The sequence below is a fragment of the Columba livia genome, chromosome 3, assembly GCF_036013475.1.
Source record: "Columba livia isolate bColLiv1 breed racing homer chromosome 3, bColLiv1.pat.W.v2, whole genome shotgun sequence".
Lineage (NCBI taxonomy): Eukaryota > Metazoa > Chordata > Aves > Columbiformes > Columbidae > Columba > Columba livia.
In genome coordinates this window covers 32,136,959-32,163,934 of record NC_088604.1, presented here as the reverse complement: position 1 = coordinate 32,163,934, position 26,976 = coordinate 32,136,959, and the positions used below count along the sequence as shown (strand labels likewise).

General features: G+C 38.6%; 1 protein-coding gene across 50 annotated transcripts in view; it reads right to left on the bottom strand.

The window, feature by feature from the left end:
* RIMS1 (regulating synaptic membrane exocytosis 1) overlaps positions 1-26,976 on the bottom strand; it is a 314,448-nt gene that overhangs the window by 10,229 nt on the left and 277,243 nt on the right. For all 50 annotated transcript variants that reach the window (XM_065056299.1, XM_065056301.1, XM_065056281.1 and 47 more), the window contains one exon: positions 2,980-3,121. In XM_065056299.1, coding sequence (XP_064912371.1) covers positions 2,980-3,121 — 142 coding nt within the window. The remainder of the gene's footprint in view (positions 1-2,979; positions 3,122-26,976) is intronic.

Below are 26,976 nucleotides of genomic sequence, written 5' to 3'. Positions count from 1 at the left end.
CATTTCCAATTGTCATCATTACCTGCCTACATTAATGTCAAGAGTGGGCTGCAGACAAAATACTACTCAAGCAACCAAAGTCAAGCTCTCACTGATTTTGGTGGGAATCTCACAGGAGAGAGGAAAAACCTAGCTAACAGCTTTGCTATGCAAGTGTAGGGGAAGTCTGAATACAAGGTGCTATCAAAAACTGAGTCATGCTGACACTAGAAATAACGTCTCAAGTTAAAAGTAACATTTCTAGTGTTTGAAAAAGGCCCAGAAGAAGAAGAAGGGTGTGAGGAAGAGGATTTTAGGATCAGCTGGCACAGTGCATGTACCCCTGATTCCATGATGCATTTCTGAAGCTTCCCCTCCACCTTGCAGTTGTGTCCAACTCAAGTTCTACAAATAAGCCAGTGATGCAAGCATGGGAAGTGATTAAACAGTTGAAAATTGCTTTACTGATCATCTTTCTTACAAGAATCTCTGCATTTAACATTCTTCATTCACTGTGATCTAAATCCAGAGCTGCTGTAAAGTAACATTATTCTATCAAACTCAAGCAAGTTTACAGAGCATCTGGGGATTTTGATCTACAGCTAAATCATAGAATCACAGAAAAACAGAAGACTTCAGGGATGTTTTCTAAGCCATAAAATACAGCACCATGCTGAACAGAGCCCTCTGGTATCCCTTCTGCCTATGGCATTCTGTCCTGTTCATGGAATGTTTCTCTTCCTTCATTGCAGGAAGATATATTTAACTGTTTCACCTGAGGTTTATCTGCCTCCTTTGGCCTGTTCTCCTGAACTTCCCTTCAGAGTGACTGTTAGATATTGGTGGTGTTCACACTTCACTGGCCTCACTGTTTCTGTACTCTTGCCAGCGACTGCAATAAGGATCTGGAGATCAGGGACAGTGTTTAAGGCTAAGGTCAAGTGCAAAGTGTGTTTGGAGTCAGGAAATGAAGTTGAGCTATACTGAGGAACAGGGATCAACCAGAAGAGGTGGTAACTCCATCAAACCAAGAGTCTGGGACAGAAACTTAGTGAAAAGTTAGGGAGCTGGTACCAAATAATGGATCAAAAAAGCAGGACAAAGGTGGTCAGATGTGAAGAAATCTGTTGTATGCGAGCACTGAGAGAGGTAATGAGACTGGTCAGAGGCAGAACTGGTGCTGAAGCAGCAAGAGGTGGGGAACATGCACAGGAGCTAAGGAGGCAGAAACAAGACCTCAGATGCAGATAGTGTGACTGCCAGTTTACGATAGCTCACTTTACCATGAAGCTGGACCTAATTCTAAAGGATAAATTTCAGACTAAGTCCCACTATGCACACTCAGTCTGCAATATGTCCCAATAAGAAGCGAGCACTCCGTTTGCCTCCCAGGCTTCTCTCTTCTCTGCCTTACTCAGAGGCCGATTCTCAGGTCAACAATTTAAGGCTCTGCCTTGCAGTTTCTGTACTCCAGTTGCATGTTGTGACCTCCAGATTCACACCTTGGCTGCCCCAGCCTTTTCAAATCTATTTACACACTTTGAGGATGGAGCAGATAATTAGGCTGTACCCCTGAAAAGGTCTTCACCTCCCTCATACAGCTAACCAGGGAAACAGGCCCCCCAGCTCACTCTCAGCAGGGTCCAGTTTACTGGGCCCTTTGCCACCATGGTGAATGACTGGTGCCTTACAGACTGATGGTCCAACCTAGAGAGAAGGAGGATGGCAGGATGGAGTGTTGAAAGGGTAAAGGTAATGCCCTATCACAAAGTCACAATGGGAAAAATACTGTAGTATTTTACTCTTGCCCCTCATTCTTCATCTGATGCTTATCTACTTTTTGGTTTTGAGTTATTAATGATGGAGCCTGTTTTTTTTATGTGGCTCTTGTGATTCTTAGCATTATCATTGAATCATAGAATAGTTTGAGTTGGAAGGGACCTGAAAGATCATCTAGTTGCAAACCCGCTACCATGGGGAGGGAAATCTTTCACTAGATAGATCAGGTTGCTCAAAGCCCTATCCCTGAGCACTTCCAATGACAGGGCTTCCAGAATTTCCCTAGGCAACCTGTTTCAGTGTCTCACCACCCTCATTGGAAAAAAATGAGGGTGGTGAGATAATATGATGATGGAGAAACTGCACCTTTACACAGCTCCCTGCCACCACCATGGCTGCCCCTGGCTCTTCATGCCCTATAGAACCTGCAGTAGTAATTGTGGTAACACAACAAGCATATGAAAAGATGAAGCCAAAGAAGTCCCAATCTCTCATTTTTTCCCAGGTCCATAGGGTAGATTTGCCTACCCCCAGTTTCCCTTTTTGTGGGGAGGCATCTTCTGAGAATTCCTCAGTGACCCCTGTGCCTTGGCACACTGGTAGAGTCCCACCGAGAGCTGTGAGGAGACTGGAGTTTTTGTGCACACTTTTGTGTCAGATCTGCCTTTGTTCTCCTTTTCTATATACCGAGTGGTGCAGTAGTGAATGAAAGCAGCTGCCCTGCTCCCCACAGTCTTCTCCCTGATTTCAGCTGATGGGGCAGCTGGGCTCTGGGTTTACAATTCTCAATAAGAGACTTGGACCAACTCCAAACTAAACTTTCTTTGTTTGCAGTACTACTGAACAGAGTTTCATATCACAGGGATCTACATACAGCATCTGAAGTTTAACCCTGAGTTAATCCAAACATAACTCAAAGAAAAAGGACCCCTCTGTTTTGTTTTGAATAATGCAGTCTGAATTTAGTTGTCTTTTGACGAACAAAATGCCTCACTGGATGACAGGGAAAATGAATCCTTAATAAGCCCTCTCTCAGTTTCAATTTTCAAGAAATTTGTGTTAGGTGCATAAAATAGGTCAGTTTGCAAATGTTTCAAGAGAAACAATCTGTACACAGAGCTATCCCCTTCAGCCAGAGCTGGGACCTCTGTTCCTATCCCAAGGTTTCTCACAAAGACAGGAAACTTCTCCTACATTACTGATATTTTTAATGCCACTTACTTGCCCTCGGAGCTATAACTATTTATGCTGCCATCAGTGGATTCCCGACTTGGCTGTCGAACCATACGACTTCTCATCTCTGCTGCCATTCCTGTCTCTGTGCTTCTCTGTATCGTGCTCTTCAGCTTCTTGTTGCCAGCTTCTGAAAGCATAGAAAAACAAGTGATGGTTAGAATGACAACTTAGAGCAAAGCCTTTCCTTGCAGTTTTCCCCCATGAACAGAGATCTGACTTGACCATTACTATTTAATAATACTAAACAATTATTCTGACTGAAGAAAGAATCTCCATCATTCTTCAGCTGCAAACTGGCAATGGCTTCTCTTTAAAAGGGCTGCAAACTGAAGGTCTTCATTAGGGCGAACTGTTAGAAATTAGGTGTTTAATGAATAACCTTTACACAGTTCAAGTGTAGACAGGATGACTGTGACCATGTCTGCTGACAGTATACTCGGTAAGGTGTCTCTAGCCACCTTGTTAGTTAGGTTGGGTGACCACAAAAGAATTTACAACTCTCACAGAAAAAAAGAGGGAAAAAAAATCCTTCATGCATTCCACAGAAAAATGTTAGCACTAAAATCCCTAGTATCAAAAAACAGTATGTTGTGACTCAGCAAAATACTGCTTTTCACCACATAAATTCCTCAAAGTAACCAGTCTGGGCTTGCATCTGAACACTACAGGGTAATGTCAGTCTTGTGAAACTGTTTAAAGATTTGATCCATTTGGAAAAGTTTCCATCACACATTCTTTAAAATGCAATTTAATTTCCACATGGAAGGTTTCGTGTTCCCCTTGAGCAAGGAGAGCTTCCAGTCTTTTGCAGGGGTGGTTATGGGCTCAAGGTGCAATGGCCGATCTACAATGAATTCCACTGTCACGTAGTAGAAATTACACTTGTAGATGATGGTAATTGTTCTCAAACATCATTAACTGAAATGCTTCTACTAAAGTCTCTATGTGATGTAATAGCGTGTGTTGGCTTCAAACTGAGTATCCTGTTCTTTTTTATTTAGTTCAGCCTGTCATTCAATGGGTAATACTACTTTCTTTCAGGAAGCAGTAGGTAGATTTTGCAAAATATTTACAAAAAGATACTTCTGCATTTGTCCCTTTATTTCAGTGCTCCTTCCTTCACTCTTTGCAAAGGCTGTGCTTCCTTTTCACAGTCTCCTCAGGGGAGCATCTGAAAAAGTAAATGTTTCTTCCACCTCCACCTGCTGTGGAGACTGAATTGCTCTGAAATAATTTTCACTTTTCTGTTTCACTTGGACATCATTGATGTTTGAAGTTGACAGATCTGGATCTCTTTTCGCATAGAAGTTATGGCTTTGGTAGCCTCCACAAGGCTTGCCCATTGCCCAGGCTGTGGAGAAAAGCTGGTCCTTGCTCTTTGGGTCCGCAGAGCTGGTTGAGGGCAGGGAGAAATCACAAGGCAGAGCAGCTCCCCCTGAGTTATCACAGTAACATCTTTGGAGCTAGCAGATGATAGACAGCAAACATGGCCAAAGCAAAAAAGAAAGAATTCATATATTGGGCTTAGAGACATCACCACAGCGAAAGGGTCTGTGGTTTTCCTCTTAAGCCTTCTGGACCAGGGGTTGTTTAGCTGTGGCCAGGAGCAGAGAAACAAATGCCTCTGACTGGAAGAAATCAGCTGCTTCCAGAGACCCTTTACTCCCTTCTGAGGCCAACAACTCTGAGGTTTTGCTGTGGGCCACTGCAGCACATCCAAATTCCCAGTCCTTGGTCAGCTGAAAACACACGATTCAGTGCTGTGGAACGTGAGGCAGAGCAGACAAGGTACATCAGCAGACCAGGCTCCACTCTGGGACACTGCAGGTGGCTGTGGGAGGTATTTGCTGGAATTTCAGTGACTCTGTATATAGAAAATCAAATGCTACCTTTTACATCAGAGCTTTATCTTTAAAAACAGATGGTTTGTCCAGCATATCAATGCTGAAAGGTTAGCTTGAGCACCAAAAATGAACCAAAAGGCAGCCTAGGAAGTATAACCCACACACAGAGCCCTACACCAAAGCGGGATTCTCACATTTTCAGTAGCTAAGCGTGTGCCACACATGTTGCTTTGTGCATTTCTCTCTCTTGCTGGGACCTGTCTGAAAGTGCCTCTGTTTCCATCTGTTCCTACAAATCGTGTGAGGTTATGTGGTTTGCCCTCTGCCTTCTTTTCTGGAGCAAGCTAGATTAGACAGCATAACTAGGAAGGATATAATATGGTAGAGCCTGAAATATGGGCAGCTGAATAGAGTTGCCTGTGAGCATTCATGGCTCAGGAAATGGGACGGATGACAGTAAAGGGAGCTACAAGATCATCGTGACCTTGGCACAAATTGGGAAAGACACGCTGCTCTGGACCACCAGGACAACATGGTGGGTGCTGAAATTTAGGGATTAGAAGCCAGGCTGGTGGGAAAGCATAATGAAGAACACATTGACAGAAATAATTATTGTAAAAAATATCCATTGACTACATTACAGAAGTTAATCTTAGCTCTGAGCCGCAGTAGAGATTGAAAAGAGCAAGTGGGTTTTTTTGAAAGAGTAATTTGGTATTGTCGTGGATAACCTCCATGTTGCTGCTTGAACAAGCTTCTTTGCTCCACAGATTTTAAATGAGTAGACCATTTAGTAGGAATCCTCATGCATGGCCATAAGAAAGTCCACAAGCTTGTCTCGCTGTGTTGCAAATACCAGATTATATTTTCCTGAATATTTTTCAAGTTATTGCTTTCTTTTATTGTGCTGAATTCCACCTTTTTTTTGGTCAACATTTTTTCCAGGTTGAAGATAAAAAAAAAAATTCCTTTGCCTCCTCTTATAAGTGCTACTAATATCTACAATGTTTCCTGGGAAGACTAGAGTCCTCCTGCATACTTCATTTTATAATTCAGTATAAGTATTCTGCAGTACAATCAGAAATATAACATAAAAGTAACCCAAGACAGAATGGTAAAATACGTCAAGAGTTTTATGGCATAAAGGGAATTGCTTTTGCTCATGACTAAGAACCGAAACACATGTTGCACGGGTTTCGGAAGTTTTACTCGGTCAGCTATGCATATCATATTGTTTTCTTCCACTTACAGCACAAAAAGTAATGAGAACAGCTTATCTTGTTGGTGTATTCCTGTAAACCTCTCAGCAAAACCCAGTTTTGTGAGGGAGGGTGGTTGGTTTGCACACAGCTGAGTGGGGAACTGCTGTTGTTTCTAAAGGTGCCCCGGTAACGTGAAGTCATTCTGGGGCACAACTTGCAATCCTGCCTTGGCTGCACAATGAGATACAGGATATGAACAACTACCAGTGGTCCTACTGCTCTTTAGAATGTTTTGCCTTTTCATTGTTGCTGTTTTGTTTTGTTTTCTTTCCTTTTCATCTTATATTACTTTTACTCTAGCAGTTCTGCATGTATCTTTGGAATGTTGTCTTTATATGAACAGTACAAGCTCATAAAATACTCTATGCTATGATATATTGAGAAGATTTTCTGCTTTTGTCTGGGTATCTATTGGAGAATGCTTGATCCTGCTCCTCATTTTTATTAGTTTGATATTTACAATTAAATAATACATTACGGTTATTTGCCTGCAATGTGTAAATTACACTATATTCATTGTGCAGACACTGTCTCTATACTGAATACCATTTAGGGGAAAAACGGTCTGTATGCTTCTGTCTGCTGTGTCAATTGTGTAAGGTTTTCTGCTGCAGAAGTGCAAACTGATGTGCATAAATTGCATGTAAACACATACTGTAACAGGTACAAGCTAGCAAAAACTATTACAGAGCAATTGTGATGATAATTTTTGCACATTTAATAACTGATGCAAAAGGATAATAAAGCAGATGTCTGCAGCTACAAAATATACACAGCTTGTAAGCATTTCGTAATTAATCAAAATCCTTGTTGTAGCACTCCTGCTACAACACACCAGTGAGTGTGTGCAATGTGCTATTTCAGTCTACCTATTATAAATATAGCCTATAGTGATTCCTTTTTGTTCTGACAAGAAACTGGTCTCTGATTTTGGTTTTCTCAGACAAAAATAAATTAATGGAAATCTAGATGTATGTAATGTAATGATGATGCACAAAATATCAATGTAATTGATGTGTCCCCAAATTCTGTACTTCTTATCACCTTCAAACATAGTGGCCAGGAGCAAAACGCTATTGACAACGGAGTTATATTAGCGAGAAAGGGTCAATGATAATATCTACAGAATTAAGACGGTCTGTTTGAGATACCTCAAGGCAGGCTTTACATTTCTAAAGGCATCCAACTCAGAGAGGACGATGCCAGTACAAATGACCCAAAATGACTTGTGTCCATGACTGCCCTTAGCAAAAACACGACTGCACATGGCATCACCACCGGCTTGCCTTACTTCTGGGCTCCATGTGGTGCCTGGTGCCAATTACTACATTTTTCTCATGTTTCGCTATAGAAAGTCTGAAATAACGGGAGGGCCTGTGCCACGACCTGCTGGAGTAAAGCTTTTATCTTGTGATGCCCAGGTGTCTATTACATGCCACAGAACAAAGCTGGGGACATACAAGAATATGCAAGGACACAAACTTGGTGACTTAGTCAACAGGACAGCGTGAGAGACCTCTGTGGGGCTGCAGAAGACAACCCTGACGTGGTCTTCTATAAGGAGAGGTGCCTTGAGAGGGCAACTTCTTGGTTAGCACCAAAAAAAGAAGCAAATTTACACACATGCAGCACCTGGGTATGTGGCATGGAAAATTCATCACTGATTTAAAGAACACTCTAGAGAGCAAAGCTAAATCCACAAATAAAGGGATAACAAGAAGGGGACTAATCCTCAATGTCATCGCATGACTCAAGGGTAAATAATTCACGGTATAAGGCCTGTTTGTGCATCCAAAGAGAGCCCAGAAGGACTGCAGCTCCAGGCCAGCTCTGGCTGAAACCTGGCAGGACTCTGACCATATTGTGGGTTTGCACACTGACTGTGCGAGACACCAACAAGATCATGCCAGCTGGAATAGTAAGAGCCATCCTCAGTTCAGAGAACTACAAAACAGAAATGCCAAGGGGTAAATTTCCTTCTGGTCCTTTCTGATTTACAACCTCAAATTTGGCTGCTTGGAGACCTGCTGAGTTACAAGTTCTGCAGCATCCCACTCACTCTGCATGTAGTACTTTTAAACAACAGCAAAATATATTTACACATGAATTAACAAAGCGCCCCTTGGCTAATAGACCTAAAACACAGAAAGAAAAGAAGACATAGTTCAAATAGCATTTTTTCTTTTACATGTGTACATCTCTCAGATTAATTCAGCGGTAGATTGATCTCAAAGACTGAAAATGTATAGTGACTACAGACAGAAGATAAACAGCAAAAAATACATAATTTAAATACAATTTTTTCCTACATTTATATCCTGCAATGCTCCACTGTATTTTCCATTCTGTGTATTCTGCTATACTCTCCTCAATATCTAAAGCTGCTTATAAAAAGACATCTGAAACACTGCAGTAATGGTCTTTTAAATATTTCCTCCAACTATCACACAATGTATTCAAAGAAAGTAGAATGTTGTTTATATTCTGTGGTGTTAGATCCCGAGGTTTAAAATCAAAAAATAAAAGATTGTGTACTTTTTCCCCACTTCTATTTATGAAAACAAACCCACAGACAACTTTAATACTATTATGAATACCAAAACCTTCTAGAAATAATATTCATCCTTTTCAGCTGAGATAATTTATGAAGACGTATTTTTTTTTCCAGAAGTTTGGAAAAACGGTAGCTTATAACTGTATTAATAAATTCACACATTCAGCTTGCAAACCAGTTTCATTCCCAATAAATATTTTCAGATAATACAAAACTGATAGTGCAATTACACATATTTTTTTTTTTTCTTACATATTTGCAGACAAAGGAACAAAAAGCACCAATCCTAACAAAAGGTGACTTTACTGAAATGCTGTTAATGGTTATATTGATGCTTCCATGGCATTTTAGCCAGTGCACTGCAGAACCTCAGCTACGGACTGTGTTATTCCTTGCAAAGCAAACTTGCAAACTCAGACACTTAACAGTTTGCACTTAGATTTCAAAGGAAAGTGACTTTACTTATCCAGCAGCTCCTACTGACTTCTGCAAAGCTGAAATAGCTCTTTGACAACAAATGACAAGAATGGAGGCTGATCCATGTTCGTAACAAAAGTAAACAATAACTTGAAAATCAGGCTATTATTTACTGCCTGAAGATGGCCTCAAAACTTTAAGCAACTGCTTTTACAAATTTTGTCTCCTTAAAAAGAGATGGTCCTGGGCATATTTACTGAGAATGAAAAATGTAAAAAGAAGCATGCGGTTTTGTATTAATAACCTGATACATATGAATTTCTCATGTCAGAGAAGAAAACCTGTGCCTAACCAGGGCACATGTATCTTAATTTAAAAGCAAGAGTATCTGTTAAAAAAAATAAAGTTTAGTTATGGCTTCTAAAATTATCAGTATTTTTGTCCAAAGATTTTTAAATTAATAGTTTTGTCCACATACTTGCAATGAAGTGAAATGAGCAACTGTCAGCCAAAATGAGGCAATCAGTGATGATACATGGTAATGAGTTTTTACTGCTGGGATTGCACTAAACACTCTTTATAAACATATGAAATAACAGCATATTAATTATCTTGTTCAAATATATGTAAAGAGCTATGTGAAAGCAGAATACGTAAAAGAAACTGAAAATAGGTATAAATGCCTAGTTCTTCAATTCTTAAAGCCTATTTCAGTGAAATTCAATTAGCAAAACAACGATGTCATGTTTCCAACAAATTATTTACTATATAAACAGTTTATAAAAGTTTAAGCACTCGTTTTCCCATATACACTTGGATTTGTTAGACTGAAGGAGAAAGTGAGATGGAACGAAATAAGAAGCTCAGAAGAGCACTTCAACAGTAACATTTTTAGAGTATAACACAGTTATATTACAACTTTGTTTATTACCAGACAACCCTTAGAAGAGAAGTAGCACACAGTACAGTGAGAACATTTGTCCACCGAAACGGTGGACAAAAATATGAGTCTTCACCAATACAAATATCTATTATCAATCCCATGAAATTACAGCATGATCAGTAAAAGACAATGTTTTGCAAGAGGATATTACCAATAAGACAATTTAAACATCACTAACAAAAAACCTTACTATTGCTATGTGTCTTCAAAAAATTTCCTGAGAACTATGTGAGGTATAGAATAGCAACCCAAAGTATAATTCTTTTAATAATTTCCATAAAAATTGTAAATCGAAACACTGTCAAAACCATTGGTGCCAAAGCATCTTCTAGGAAAAAGATGTCACATGTCTTTTTGTACAGTTAAAAAGTTTCTGAATAATAACTCAGCCCTAATTTAACGGCACAGCATACTGCTCAGGAGACATTACAGCTTAAGAAAGTCCTCTCCTTTTTCTCACAACAAATAGCATCCTGTTAACGGATCTGAATATTCTGTACCTTTTCTGTAGTTCGATTTGTTCGGACTGCAACTTTCAAGCCCTTCAAGTTGTATTTTACCACTAGCAGCACCTCCAGGTAGGTATTACATTTCCCTTTAAAGATGTTACTAACCTGCCTTGAGAGGCCATTTCTGGTGGATCAGATCAAGGGAGGATCACACTGATACAGGTTTTTCCTCAGTGGTTGCAGCATTGCAAAGTTACCACCCCAGACTAACACATGCTGTTAAATCAGACTAATACGCAGGCTCACCACAGCAACACACAGAAAATACAGGCTTACCTCTGCTTTAAGCAAAATTAAACATTGGCTACGATATAATCCTTAGCACGCAGACAGCACCTAAAGCAGCTTCACCTTTGTTTAAATATCCCGTGCTGTTTCTGGGTAGAATAAATCCCTGGGGTCCTGGTGCCTCCTCTCCCTCGCTCTCCTGTAAGCACTTGGCACCGCAGCGCTGCGAGGAATGATCAAGTTGCTTCACTCACAAGTTCCTTTTACAACTGTGATTACATTATAGGGCCTTGCTGTGAAAAAAAGTACTGAACTACCTGCCAGCTAGCACTTCATAATATATTGCCAAAAGGTTAAAGAATTCAGTCAGCAGTGCATTTTCGAGTGATGTGCAAGTAGAGAAGAGCACAAAATACTCTTGGCAACCTTGGTCAATGCATTTTTTTAACACTGCTGTTCAGAACTGGATGAGGAGAGTCAGATAAACCCAGAAACACATTTCTCTGTCCTGGTGGTTTTGACTCATTCTGCATTTATTTTAGTACAAAACCACCTGAAATATGGCAAAGTTGAGAAAGCATCAAAATAGCATTAAATACTAAATTGCAGTTACACTACAGAAAAGTCTTAATGATATTACTGTCTTAGATGGACTTGAGCCTGCTAGAGTTAAAGCGTCACTGCCTCCCAAGTGCCTGCATGCATTTTGAGAACAGAAATTGATCACTGAATTACTCCTTTCATGTTTAAACTTCATTTTGAGGAAACAGACTTTGCCATATGGCTGTTTCCATGTCAAATTGTTCAGTTTTTCTGATACTTTATTTCGAAAATGCAATATGCTTTCCTCTTGCAATTGGTTAGGAATCAATTAATTTAACATACTTTTATCAACTTGGCATTCCGGCATTGTAGGGACTGACGTGCTTTCTCTCTCTCTCTTTTGCAAAGCAAAGAGGCACCTAAAGTACATTGTGAATTTGGATATCAGGTTGATTAAAGATAAAAAGCAGGAAGGAAATGACTCAGCGTTTGTCAAGCAAGAAGAATAAAACTATTTCAAAAATAATTGTAATGGGGGAAGAAATGTATGCAATAAATCTCCCTCCAGTTGATCTTGATTATTTAAAGTATCATAAAAAGATTAATGAGAAAAATGCCACAAATGATAATGTGCATTTCAGCTAATAAGCGAATAACAGCACTTATGATTGCAAATACTGTATAGGTGAGTAACAAATTCAAAATCCTCCACAAAAGGCATGCAGTATATCTCACGTCACACCTATGCTGAAATCTCCACCTGTTTTTGTTGCATAGGTACAGATTTCCTATGTAGTGCAACGGTTAAAGTAATTTGTATTTTCCTGTTCAGACCACCACAGAGAGGGTGGCTTACCACCTTTTTGAAAAATACATAGCCATGCAGTATGCAGGTCTCTCATGATGTATGTTAAACAAATTAAACATGCAAAATACAACTAAAGGTCCGTCTTCCAGAGATCCATACAATGCCACGGTAGGAATGAAATGCTGATGTTGGTAGCTGCTGATGCCTCCACGTCACCCTCCTGAGACATCCCTTCAGCACGTCCAGGGCAAAGGCGCTGAGACCAGACTGCCATGTTGAGCAGTTTTACACAAAAAGTACTACACTTACATCAACTGTACAGAAGTTCCCTCCTACTCAGGCTCTTGCTCAGAGAAAATCAACAGAGGTTTAAAGTTTGAATAAAAAACCCATGGAGGGAAGGCTTTCATGCCATAGTCTCCCAGAAAGCCCCCCCTTTCGATCACAGCTTTTCCTCTTCTACACTCCTTCTCTTAGTCCCAGGAAAAATCCATCCTTGTATTTCTTATTTGTATAATCAAAACCCCCTTCCAGTATTATAACTGTTTGATATGTTCTTCTGGATCTGTAACAGAAAGGCCAACCAAAAGCTTGGCTTGTTCCTCGACCACTGCAGGAAGAATGAATTTGAGCTCCTCTGGCTCCGACTCTCTACAGAATATTTTTCTCTGAGCAGCCTGCAAAGTACTGCACCCTAAACCAAACTTTCGTTTAAACTCTCTACATTTGTAAACACAAATTTGCATGTTGTTTTTGCTGCCTTGTTTGCAATGCTGTACCTTGTATCACCATCAGTGATCCCACTGAAGTTTCAGCTAAGGTAAAATGCAGCTGTGCTCTTTTTGAGCCAAAGCACCTCTGTTAACTTTTACTCTGCTTTTGAATTTCTTCTGCAGTACTTTTGAATGCAGTTTTAAATGTGACTATATGAAGTCCCGAGGCAGATGTGTTGCGATGACGTGAGGATCTATCCCCTCACATTCGAGGTCAGCCCAGGAAACAGCTGCCAAAGAGAGGCTACAAACTCAGGAGAGGCTCCTTGGTTTGGTCAGTTCAAATCCACTTAACGATGATCCTGGTGCAAAACATATCTTTTTAATCAGCTCTTTATCCATAGCAGTAGTTAAGACAGGTAAGTAGTGAGCGAGACAGTCACTGAATGTTTCCATTCTAAAATAGCTGTTTGTGGGATTGCATTCAAACTGGTTTGCATTGGTTACAGCAGTCAGCATTTAAAAATACCTATGGACTTGGACAGTGGATCTGTGCTAGATAAACATCGCATAACTGTAAGATATAATTGTTCCCTTTGTGTTTATATTATTGAAAGTGGACAGCTGTATACAAAGACTGAGTTTAGAGACAGATCGTTCAGCCAAACTGCCCGCATGAGTACTCTGGCATAACTCTGCTACAAAATCATAAGGTTTGCATTCAATATTGCCCGTTTATGTTCATTATCAAATATACAGCTCTACTGACAAGATGTAAAGGTTCAACTGTGCCACAGAGAGATGCCAGCACAGGCATTTGCCACAGCATCAGTATAATTTTGAATACTGTGCAATAGGGAGAGATGCAAGAGAGCAGGATTTTCTGTAACACCTTGCCTTTTGCCATTAAAAATGAATCCAGCTTATTTTTTACAGGTCTGTATGGCTGCCCATTTCTCATTCTTCTCAGTTGTCTTTTCTGGGTTGCAAACCTTGCTTAGAAAGGCTTTGCCTTTCTCAAAGGCAAAGGAGATGAGGCAACAGTCAGCAGATGCCAGGCAGAACGGGCACCGATTCAGGAAGAGTTGTTCTGTGTTTTCTCTGGTAAATTATGCTAACTTTTCATTACAAAGCATGATTTCTTTATTGCAACTGTTTGCTTGAGTGAAAATAGATTTCTCAAATAACTAATCTGTTGCAAACATGATAAAAAGCTATGAAAAATAGAAGCACAAGAGAGAGTTAGCCATATATTATAAATGAATATTTGAGAGCATCTGAATTACAGCCAATATATTTAAGCAGGCGGCAAGTGTTTACCCAATTTTAAAGCCCTCTCAAGCACAAGGCAGGATGAGATGGAAAAAAGCAAATGAAATGGTGCTAATGTTGCCTATCTATAGAAAAAAAAAAACAACTCCCCCCAAACTTCTAGTAATTTCTGAAGTGAAACCACTTCTGAACTGCTATGCTGACTAAAACACAGGGTTATTTGAACTATAATTTTGAATGCAACAGTGCAGGCATAGTAGCAAGTTCAATGACTGAATGCACTTTTCTTGAAATAATAATACAACATCCATAAAGGTTGCTCCATCTCTGTTAATAATGTACATTACAGTACAATATGAAGCTACTTCAAATAATTCAGAAGTATTTACCAGGCCATTTCCCTCCTTCTATATTATCTAAAAGAATAGGTTGAGATTTAACATTAAATTTTCTTGCTGTTTTCATATAGATGGCACTGACAAACCTATCACAGATGAAGAGATGACAATCATTTCAAAATAAACTGGAAAACAAAAATTGCATATGAACATTGGCACTGAAGAAAATGAGAAAATGTAGCAGAAAATCAAACATCTCAGTATGAAGGGAAACTACATCTACACCATAAAAACAAACATGAAACTCCACAATAATCAATTGGCCAGGCTGAACTACAGATTTCAAAATCTGAATTTACTTGCAGATAGCATATAGAAAGATGTTTCCCCAAAGTACACAGAATAAAATCAAAATATAATAAACAAACCTTATTTTCACATTCCTAGGCTTACTATTGGTTAAATAGAAACTTGCCTTTTACAGTAAATTTTGTCTCTCTCTTAGCAAAGAACATCTCAAGCCAAGCAGTACTACATCTTTCCAGCGATTTCAATATATATTAGCTCATGGATGAAGATCATAAAATACGAAAGTAAAACAAACTTGCCTTTCATAGCAGGATTACACCATAGTGCTTGAATCTTGCAGACCTAATGGTTTGAAGGTCAGGCGTTTTGGAACAGATGCACTAATCTCTTATTATCTGCATATTACACAAATTATTTCAGATAGTAGTTTTTCCTTGGAACTGACACATAAAGCTCTGTTTGCTGCTTAGGATTATTCTGGTCATTAATGAGAGTGGCTGCTGCCAGGGTGTGTTCACACTGTGAGAGGTTAGCTGTTATTGAGTACAGGCTGCTACAAAAATAGCAATGGACAGTTAAACAGTAGTCAAAAATAAGATAGGTAAAGACATTGTGAAAATAAGGATTAAACACAATATATGCACAGAAAAAATATTGCCATCCAAGATATGAATCAAAATCACATAAGGTAAAAATTAAGATCAAAACATGATCTTGCTCTGTCATTACGAAATGCTCTTTAAGGAAACACGCAATTATTATAGCCTTTTTAATATAGTAGATTTTAAAACTCCGTGAGTACAACAGAATCTAACATGATGGAATATTGGAGATAAAAGAAGAAACAATAAAATGTGCATAAATCTTGGCTCATTTTTATAGAAATTATATTACTATCCTGAACAAGTAAAGATTAGATGGACATAATAAAACTAGCTAATTGGCAGTTACCTTGTAATAAAATCAGAACGAAAGGAGACATAAAGAGCATGCAAATATCACAAAAGAAAAAGTTTGGGGAGCTCCTTGATAAGTTAAATGATATAGCTACTGCCAGAATAAGAAACCATATAGAAGTGACTTTCAACAAGCTTAAGTAAGATACACAGTTAGTATAACTATCTTGAAGCCTTTAAATAATAATGATTATATGTTATTAAATATTCCATCTTTAGACTATGAAAAATATCAAAACTAGCATGTTAGAAAGAGGATATTTTTGAAAAGGAGACTGCAATCACAGGATTTACCCCATCCATTAGTGATGAAGACCATCTCCCGTTTCTTTTGAAGTGAGTATTGATGTACATTCCAGTGGCAACAGAAGCCAATGTCACTGAAAGTTGATTCAAATCTAAAAATTATTTTACTTTATAATTATTTCATACAATGTGCCTGATTGCATACAGTTTCCAAAAGATTTTATATTCACAATATCTCCTTTATTCCTCAGCGTTAAATACATATATTTAATTTTTAACAAAACAAACATATTCTAGAGGAAAATTGAAGGCATTTCTCTCAAGTCAAGAACTTCCAATATATACACAGGAAAGTTCTTAGAATAATTCATGTTTTCTTCCACAAAAAAAAAAATTAGCTAAAAGCAATCTTTCTAACCCTAGATTGCACACCATTGTCCAGTGGTGGTCTTTCTCTGAAGACTGCACGGTGCGTATGCCAAGTTGGGAATGAGAAAGATGCACAATGAAGAACAAAGCTTTCTTAAAGGCCTTAGCTTTTCTATACATCTTTCTGACATCTTCAGAGGAACTTAGGGCTACACAGGCTTATTGACTGTATTGAATTAAACACAAAAGTAGGGGTAATTCAAATAAAATTCAAAGTGCATGGTCCTATTAATTATTTCCTGTTCCTATATATCTGCAAGAAGTGTTTTTTATGTCGTACATACTCCTTCACATTTATGGTTTACATAGTTATCCACAAAAGCATGCAGAATTTTCACCAGGGTCCAAGATAATCATGTTTATATCTCCATGGGATTATTCCCTGTAAAACACACACAGGACTGGGCCTCACCCACATTTGGATACTTAATGCATCGTATTGAAATAAAACTTCCAATGTGTTTGCAGTGTGACAATATGGTATTTCAACAGTGAGGAAAATAATGCATTTTTAGAAATCAAAGTCAACTCTCCCATAAATCCTGTTCCAGCACAATGGTGCCTGAGAATCTGAAATAATTAAAATTACCTAGCTACTAGGATATGATACATGTTTTCAAGGCTACCCAGGGATGGATGAATCTATTTGCAATTATTTCAATGTAGTTAATGAGTTGTTCATATATATTCACAGTTAACTGAGTTCACCAGATTAAAAGATTTTAGGGATCTTACAGTGAAATCCTGACTCAGCTTGTGGTCAACATATCTTTTATAATAATATCACTAAAATATGTCAAGTTATCAGGTACCACTACTTGATCATTTAGGTTATTTTACACTGCAGAGAATAATATACTATATTAACCTTTAAAGCAAGTTCTTCCTGGGAGGGTATTTAACTGAAATCTCCCAAATAGAAACATTCTTACTAGGAGGACACAAGAAATGAAGATGCTAAATGAAGCCAAGGATGACTGTAGGAACAACCCACATGATATCCCACAGCACAGAAGTGAGTCCTACTTTAACATGTGGCTGGAGTCAAACATTATATTGCTTTCAGCCAGAGATTCCCATTTCAAGAAAGCTAATGCTGTCATAGTTGGTGTTGTAACCATTATTAAACATGTTAAAATATGTGATATTTAATCATGCTTTAATGTATGGGTATTTAAGATCCCATGTAATCTTTGCTTAAAACAATATCCCTAACTAAAACTTACACACACATGCTCACACATATACATGCCCACTCTGTGGGCACTCTGGATTGTCTGTTTTCCAGCACCATTTCAATGAAATTACTATAGCTCTTATAATGTGCTCCTAGGTACTTTAAACAGACACAAATATTTATTTTTTTTTTTAAATCTTGTAATTACAGTCATAAGTTTTTAGGAGGTCCTGGTTCTTCTACAGATTGAGATTTTTTCAGTAGGTCACTTCCAATCCTGGAGTTTGCTCCTCAATAAAACAGGACAATGGCACTTACCGGTTCTTTGTAAAATGCTTTAAGGCCTATGACTGCCAACAACACAAAGAACAAAGAACCATTGCTACTATTAAAGAGGTTTGGGATAACTATAAAAGTCAGAACATAAATTAAGGGCACATAAAATAAATGGCACTACAAAAGAAAGTTCAATAGTACATGTTTACATAGTATCTATAGCAGTTCTTGCTCCAGCTGGAATTGCAAAATGATCACTATACTTCTACTGCAAGTCTGAAGAGGACAGCAAACTTCGTACAACAAACAGGAAAAAAAAATCTTTAAAAGGTTGTCCATTTGTTCTACAGAACAGTCTTACGGAGTTACCAAATTCTTAAGCCTTGAAATCAATTGGATTTTTCATCACCAAGCTCTCAAAAGCAATTGATTTCTTAAAAATAAGCACATCCTACCAAGAAAGAGAACTTTTTACACATAAACTACTTTTGTATGTATCATGCTGACTAGCATGCCTGTAGGAAGAAGGAAGGTTTTTAAGTGAAAAAGGCATGCTATGATGTGATGCAAAGCATCAAGGTTCAAACTTCATCTCATTCTTAGCTCTTTTACAAAAGAGCAATGATCCCACTTCTCTATGGCACACAACTTCTGTTGTAAGCACTGCCAATATTGTAGTGATGGGAACCACATGAACACAGACAAGGAGTAAAGGACGAGAAGGAGGCCAGGAGATGTCATATCTGTCACCTTAAACTGACATCTTTCAGCCCTTCTTTTGGGACCAATCACTGATCCACTGATGATGTGATTTGCCTCACTGCTTCTCTTCTTCACTTTTAACTCAACTGAAATACATGTTGTCCCAATACATTCTCTCTTCCAGCACCAGGCTTTTTGTAATTATATGTGAAACGTAATAGTAATACAATAGTAAAATAGCATAGTATGAATAAAAACATTAACACATCAAAGTTACACCCCTCCCAGTAAAACTATGCATATTCATTGTTCATTACACCAGCACAGAGCTCTCGAATTGCCCTTTGAAGACTAAAAGCATTATTGTGTTCCCAGCTCTCAGAAACTGGCAGTGTCACATCACAGAAAAAAGTAATATTTTTGTTAATGGTACATTAAAAAAAAATAATACTATTAGTGAAAGTACTTACTTTTTATCATAAACAAGGTATCACAGGACAATGCTGTTATTACGTACTCTGCTTGATTGATGACAAAATTTGAAAGGCTTGGATCAAGACAATTGTGCTGAGAATGCAACTAATTAGAGTTACAATAAAATTACAATTCATTGTATCATTTCCATTTACATGGTTATTCAATTTTTTGTTTGACTGGAAGGGTTTTTACCAATTACAGTGTTAGTTTTGGTGATGACATTTGCTTATCAGAAAAGGTAAAATACTTAACAAGATCATCAGACATAAAACTGCCTTCCCTTATTCTGATTTGATCACATTTAAAACAATTAACCAATGGCCTTCTTAAAGGCTTTTCATGGCAGTAGTTTTCTTCTGAGGCTGACAATCTCACTGTCCTTTATATAAACATATTAATGGCTCCCTTCATGCAAACAATTAATACAGAAATATAAAATAGAAGTGCACATAAATGTAACTCTTGATTAGCATTCACACAAAGACTTTGAAAAACCTTACATCTGCAACCAAATCCTGCTGCTGTTTTGGATGCTGAGCAATTAGCAGAGCAAATGAGAGAAGCCACTTACGAGGTAGAGAATTACTGCATCTCAGTAAAGTCATTATCTGATCTACAAAAATAACATCGGAAAACTTAAGACAGTCATACCAATGAAAAAACACACCCTATTGAAAAAAGTGGTAATTTCATTTTAAGTGTGCCAAATGCACTCTTGTATTTGTAATTTGAACTTTGCAATCATACAGCAAGATAAGGATCAAACCTCGTGCTGTGACATTGTTTGCTTATTGCATTGCCAAGCTGCAAGAACAAGAAAGTGTCTATTTTGTGTAGCTCAGCAGCTGGGTCATTTCTTAAGACCTTTTCTATCCATGTACCTCCGCTCTGTGCCTCTCCTTTCTGTAAGAGGGGCAACAGGAAACCTTGGAGGACTCAGCCACTTGAGATGAAGGGTCGGGGCAGCTGATGCCATTGCTACCACCTGCCTTGAGGGGGAGCCAAGGCAGGGGCTGGGAACACAAATAAAGGGCGCTGTGCACAGGCTATGTATGACCCGGCTCACTGAATTTTACCTGTCATGCCAGGCTCCTTTTATAGCCTATGGAGAGAAACAGATATTTTATGGTGCAGTTCATTTTTGCTATTTCAGACATTTACTCGAGGAGGGATAAGCATGCGCAGAAGCACACGCTTCTCTCTGCTGGTGAGAAATCCTGTAGTGATGAACTGACAGCTACTTTGTGGACACCTACACTTGCTCAGACTAATCCCACTATTTGTGATTACAGCTCCTGGTCTGCTTCTTTGAAGAGCGGTGACTCTCCAGTTGTTACGAGGAGCATTCCTGCTCTCTGTTCCCCAATCCCCAGCTCATACCATACAGGTGTATTGAAAAAGCATGATGTGAGGAACATGGACACATGGGATTCCTTGAAGAGATAAGCCACAGTGGAAATTAGTGGCTGGAAGATTTGTACTCAAGTCTTTCTAGATGCAGCCTCAGGTTTTACTCCCAGTGAACATGAAAATAGAATCCCTGTCTTAGTCCAATATTAGTTTAATAATTGCTTTGAAATGTAGTGCAATGGTGAAATGCGTTGTTTTAGAAACAACTGTTCTCTAAAAACTGATAAATATAACAGAGCTTTGGGTAAAGGTTTGAACGCTCCTAAATGAACTCCTGTTATTTCCAGCCGCACCAATAATGTGGCTTAATGAAGGTTTGCAATAGCGTGATTTTTGAATTGCAAATACTTAGATCTGAGTGTAGACTGCGCTTCAGTGAGCCAGTTGGGTTTTTTTTCAGCCTTGAGCAATTCACCTGTATTTGGAAAATTTCCTGAATGGCTTTTCATAATGTGAACCAGAGAAAATGTGTGGGAGTTGTATCATTAGTAACTCCACCCTATGCATTATGTACTGCATTCAGCATCATGTCCTTATAAAAATGCCATCAGGTGACACACAGCCCAACAGCTGGTTGGGCCCAGAAAAAAGAAATGGAGGTGAGGCCACCTCAGATGAGAGTGAATGACTCACTGGTGCTACCTAAGGGATATTTAATACATACTTATTAACACACACTTATTCTGACCATTTTTTTCTTTTTTTTTTGCAAGTAAAGCAATGAAAGATCTCCCATAAGCAACAGAATGGCACCACACAAATGAAACCATCCATGACGTCAAATATGCAGTCACCAGTATTTACACAGGAAGATTTGGTTCTGGGCCACAACGACTAGTACTGGAGAGGGACTTTCTGCCCTCTTCAGAGTATCCCTTTGCTCAAGTCAGTAAACTTTAAGTGGTATTGCAGTAGCCTGTAACAGTCTGGAGGTGGTTACTGGGAAAAGTCAATCTTCTGAATATTTAAAAACACATGCACCAAAATAAATGCAAGTCAATTTAATTGGCCTGGGATTTTGGCCATGGGCAAACTTTGGATCAGAAACTACTGTGAGGCACACTGGGAGAGCCTGAACCTTGGCTAAAAAGGGAACTTTGGGTTCTCATCAAATTTCTTGCCAGTGTTCCCAAGCTGGCTGTAAACACGTCTGTTCCCTTGAAGCAGAGTATAGGGTCAAGGCCTGTAACCAGGCATGGAACAAAAAAACCCTGCTTGAAAAAAAATAAATAAAACTGTATTTGCAACTATTTAAGTGCTGTCAAACTGTGGACTGCTACTCAAACCCACCACAGCTTCTATGTCACCTTCTATGTAATTTTTCTCTTGGATTCCCCAGTCAAGGACAACGGTTCATCTTCTAAAAGCTAAGTCCTGACGTGGCACTATAATCCCTGCATAAATATATCAAAGTTGCCTGTTCCAACACGTGCTAGAGATGATAGCTCTCTTCTTGTTGTGATACGAGCCTGTTGCCAGAACTGTAATTTTTTTCACATCAGAGGAGAAATAAGTGCAATACAAATGCAGCTCAGTTCTGTCACACCCACCCCTTGGAGTGGTTGTGTGTCACAAGGGTCATTAGTGAGATGACAGAAAAAGAATTTGGTTACTAGATAAATTGGATCCTGTCTGTGACCTTTCTTGAGTGACCACAGTGCTATGGAGTACCTCTACCTAGGCAGAGGACCTGGTTCTTCATACGGTATGCCTCTAAGGTAAAGATAACTGACTCCATCAAAATGTTTTCTCAGTAAATTATTCCTTTCCTATCAATAATACTAAACAGAGTACTTTAAGCATGCAAAAAACAAGCCAATCCTACTGTGTATACACCCTGGAGTTTGTTTTCTATGCCCCTTGACCGTCTTCCCCATTAACATTTTAGTCACTTGGAGTCCAGGCTGAAGATAGCAGATGAGTCTTGTCAAAGAAATCCCCCCACCCTGCCCTGACCATGAACTCTAGAGAAGAGCTGCTCAGGCAGGAGAAAAGATGGTTAGTAGGATAATTTTCAAAGGAAGAGTGATGGGTAAAACTGATTTACTTTTATACATAAATCCTAGGTTACATCTATACCTAATTCAGTGTTTCAGTCTGGCCACACTCTGAGAGAACACTTTGCACCATCAAATCTAATCAAATGGCACAGCTATAAATAAACCCATCAACAGCCATGTGAAAGCAAAACTAATAAAAAAGCAGCCCTGAGATTCTTCCCTGGAAGAGCTTTTCAGATATTTAAACAGGAAATCCATTTGCATGGGCCTGCATGGAAAAGTTCTGTTTTGAGACCAAAGAAATCATTACAAATAGATGGATTCCCTAGACACTGATTTTTATCCCAAAGACACAAAAGCCACCATTAACCCCCTTGGATGCTTATTGTCCGATCGCACTCAGGAGCTGAAAGCCATGAGGAAACTGGACAGGAGGCAGCAAGGGTGCTCCAAGGGTGGAGAGCAAGTTTCTCCTCAGTGCTGATGGTGCGAAGAGGCAGTACCTCACATCAGCTTCTCATACAGACTCCTCTGACTTGGTTTCTTTCTTCAGTAATATCAAATCTTGCATTTTTCAGAATCTAGCAGGAATGGGTGGGTAATTCTGACCGGTCAAACTTTCACCACACAGGGAATTTCTGCTGGCATTGCAGACTTTTAGAGCTTCCCAGAAGAGAAATATCTCATGTCTAGGATTTCTTGCAAAGCACTGTTTCTGAAGTTATCAGGCTCCAAAACCTCATTTTTGCAATATGAAAAATGACTATATGGGTAAATGAAGTAAACTATATATGCATGTCTGTGAGCACCAAGGACTTTTATAAATATTAAGTAATTTCAAGGCAATTCTTGTGTAACTTATGAGGATAAACACACAACAGATCATTAAAAAATACTGTAGTTTACTCTTTCAGTTCGTTGGATGTCTTGAGTCTATGACACTGCAGTTAAATATTTGTAGACTTCAGACTGAAAATCTAAACGGACTGCCAAATTTTAGTAAACCCAAGCAAGTTCAGGGATGAACCTTCCAACAGACACCTAAGGATATGTAGAAGCAACATGTACTGTTTACTGAGGTCTAACCAAGTAATACTGAGGTCAGTAAAACAGGAAACAGTAATTCAACTTCAATATTGCACAGTATTTTCATGACTTAGAGTAAGTTATATGAAATAGCTGATATACATAGCACCTAACAATGCAAGATAAGTCAATATAGATTTAAACAAAGCTAACGTTTCACACTACTCATCCCTTTTTGGAAGTTATATGACCATCATATTCTAAAAATTGCATGCTTATCAAACTAAATAAAACCTGGCACAACATTCGAAATGCAGATGAAACTGTAAAAGTATGCCACACTTGGTAAAAATACTTGCACTTTGACAACATGCTGATGATTTAGAGATCCCAACACCTCTAACTTCCTGGGCTGTGTTTTTTTCTTTATCTTTTCTTGGCCATTTGAAGAACATTTAGCAGATGCAACAAACTGGCTAGTAAAATGGAGTGCCTAAAAATCACTGAAAGTTTAATTTAAACACCTGAAATACCAGTGCATGGTGTAAAAATAAAAAAGCATTTCAAATATAAACCTCTGTGAAATTCTCACCAGTCTCTGATTGATTTCCTTAAAAAAGCAATCACACCTGGTGTGTTATGACGAGTGTCATTCATACGCACAGAGAGTTATTTCCATGGGATAAAACCCACTGCTCAAGAGCAGCGTTCACACATGACATGCAAGTGGATGCAGAAATTAATTGGGTGCCTCAATCCCTTTTTCCCTTCTCTTTGTGCATCAGACAGGGTGGCAGGAAGCAAGTCAGGACTAGCAAGTCATACAACATGCTTGTTTTCCTCTCTTCTATCTTTGCTCTATTTTAAGACTTGCCGAAGTAGTTATTACTTATGTTAAATTAATTTATATGCTATGTAAAGAACGGAGAGGACTCTGGGCAATAAGTGTTACACAATCAGAGGTCAAATTCCTTTGTCACACAGTTTACATTAGGCTGCTGCTCCTTCTCTTCTTAGAAACAGAGTCAACACTGGCCCAGCCCATAGCCCTGGCCTGCAGATGTGCTGCCAGACTGATGCATCTGGGACCAAGGCCAGTGATCGTCCCCGTTGATCGTCCGTCCCTTCCTGTCCTGCAACGCTGCTGTGACCCGAGTCTTGGCCAGTTGAACCAAACCGTCCTTCATGATCTCTGAAGAGTCCTGGAGAAGGGAGCTGCTTTTAGGACTGTAGCTCAGGTGCGCTCAGAGAAAGGACATTCTGTGCAGGGTGGCTGCTGCCCAGACTCTCTCCTGTTTATATGCAGAGGGGAATATATGCAGAGGGGAAACAAGGTACCAACATGGCTCTGCAAAGCTGGGTGAAATGTTTCAGCTGAATGCTTTTTTTCAGGAAAGAAAAAAAGATATTCAGCAACGCTGAAAAGTCTTGTGAACCAATACCTACTCTATCCAATGCTGTCAGCATTTTATTTAAAAACGTCATTCATATTTGTTCATATTTAAGGAAATACTCAAGCTGAATTGTGTCCTTTCAATGAATTGTATCCTTTCAAGATGGACATCATAAGCTGTTAAATTTGAAATAATTTTTCATCCAACTTAATGACTTGCAAAAAAACTTTAAAATTGTATTTAAAAAATCCTATAAACAGTTCTTCACAATTTTACTGAGTTCTGCATATTTCATTACCTATAATACACAATTCAGAGCATCTAAAGGCCACTATCCATGAAGACTGTTAGTTATATTATAGGTATGTATCTAGATTTTTACAAATATATTAATAACATCAGCTGCAATAACAACAGCAAGCTTTATTACTATTATCATTATTATCCTTGAAAATCCCTTACAAACACCTGTGGATCCTTTTTGTCTTAGGTTAGGTTTACTGCTTTTCGTTTGGATTCCATTGTTAACAGTTCTATTCCTAGCCAAAAAAATACTGAAAAATCCCTCAAAGCTCATCTTCACATTCACATGTAAAAACTGCTAAATAAGATTAAAATACTGCCTCTGAATCTAATGCTTCTTTGTATTCAGCTAAATGCAGTTTTTAAAAAAACTCAGACCACAAATATCTTAGCAAACGTATGATTACCACCCATTTTTATAAATGTTTTATGAAAAAATACTTCAAGATTTTTAAAAGTCAGTTTTATTTTTTAAAAGATTCAGATGAAATTATTTCTTGCCCCTAATAAATTTAGAGATATATTATACTCATAGTTTAAATACTATCCTGGAATCAAAACAACCCACTTTCTCCTTGACTGTAGCTACACTGAAGCTACAAGCAAGGAAGCAAAATATTAAAGGTGTTCTGTAAATGAAAAGAGTGCAAAGAAAATCTCAGTTTTAAAAGATTTTTAAAAATTTTTGCAAATTCTTCAGTTACATGGGAAAAATAATAGCATAAATGGTTTGAAAAAAAGAGTATAATTTATTGGCCAGGTTTCAAAATTTCTCTTTCTACAATATATTTTGATCTGCTCTCTGAAAGTCTGTGCTACATTTTCTAAAAGTATAAAGGAAAAGGCCATAGTGTGAGAATCTGCAAAAATTCAACAAAAACGGTAACACTAACAGTCTTTAGTTATAACTGCAGTAATATTTCTGTTAGGAAATCAAGGGAGAAATTGCAAAATGACAGAAAAGCAAATGAATACTTTTGAGTACAAGTCAACCAGCTACATAACAGGAGACACAGTCAAAATTTATATTTCGGGAAAAAGGAAAAGAGTCACACATAATACTAACTCAACAGAGCGGCGGGACTTTGTTTGAAAATACTAGCCCTTATTAGGAAATCTTTTGGAAGATGAGTAACTGGAACTGAATTATGTTTCTATTAAGGGTAGTGAATTCCTCAGCTAGACGGCAACAGTAAATAAAAGAGAACATGCTTACATTCACTCAATAGTTTCAAAGAATTAAGTATCATTACTAGAACAAAGAGTTCCTCTTACAAAAATAATCAGGGCTTTTTCTTTGTTTTGAATGTGACTGTTCACCCGCTGGTTCAGTTCCCCCTCCTGCTGCAGAGACATTTGGGTGCAGGCGGGATGGGCACGGAGCTGTTACTGGGTTTGCGGGGCAGCTATTTGCTGCCAGGGTGTCAGGTTTAGAGCCCAGATCCTGTCACTGTCCCTAAGACACCGTCACCATCCCCACTGTTGCATTACAGACTTCTTTTAGACTGGCTGAAAAGAGAAATCCATCTTCATGTCAGTCTCTCCGTTCTCTTTTCGTGCAACAGAGCCATTGTCCTCATAGGTCACCACACTACGCAAAGCAAGTGCTAATGGCCTGCACTGGGAAAAATAACAACCTGGATAGGAAAGGCTCTCCCGGAGATAATACTGAACAGCCAAACAAGCCTAATGACTGAGCTGCAGGATGGAGCACCACACTTCTGCTAGGCTGCAAAAAGTTACTTTTCAAGTACACACAATATAACATTAAGGAAAAGATTTGCAAAGTGTGCAGACTTCAGATAACAAAACTGAGGTATCTGTAGACAAGGAAGCTCGTGTGTAA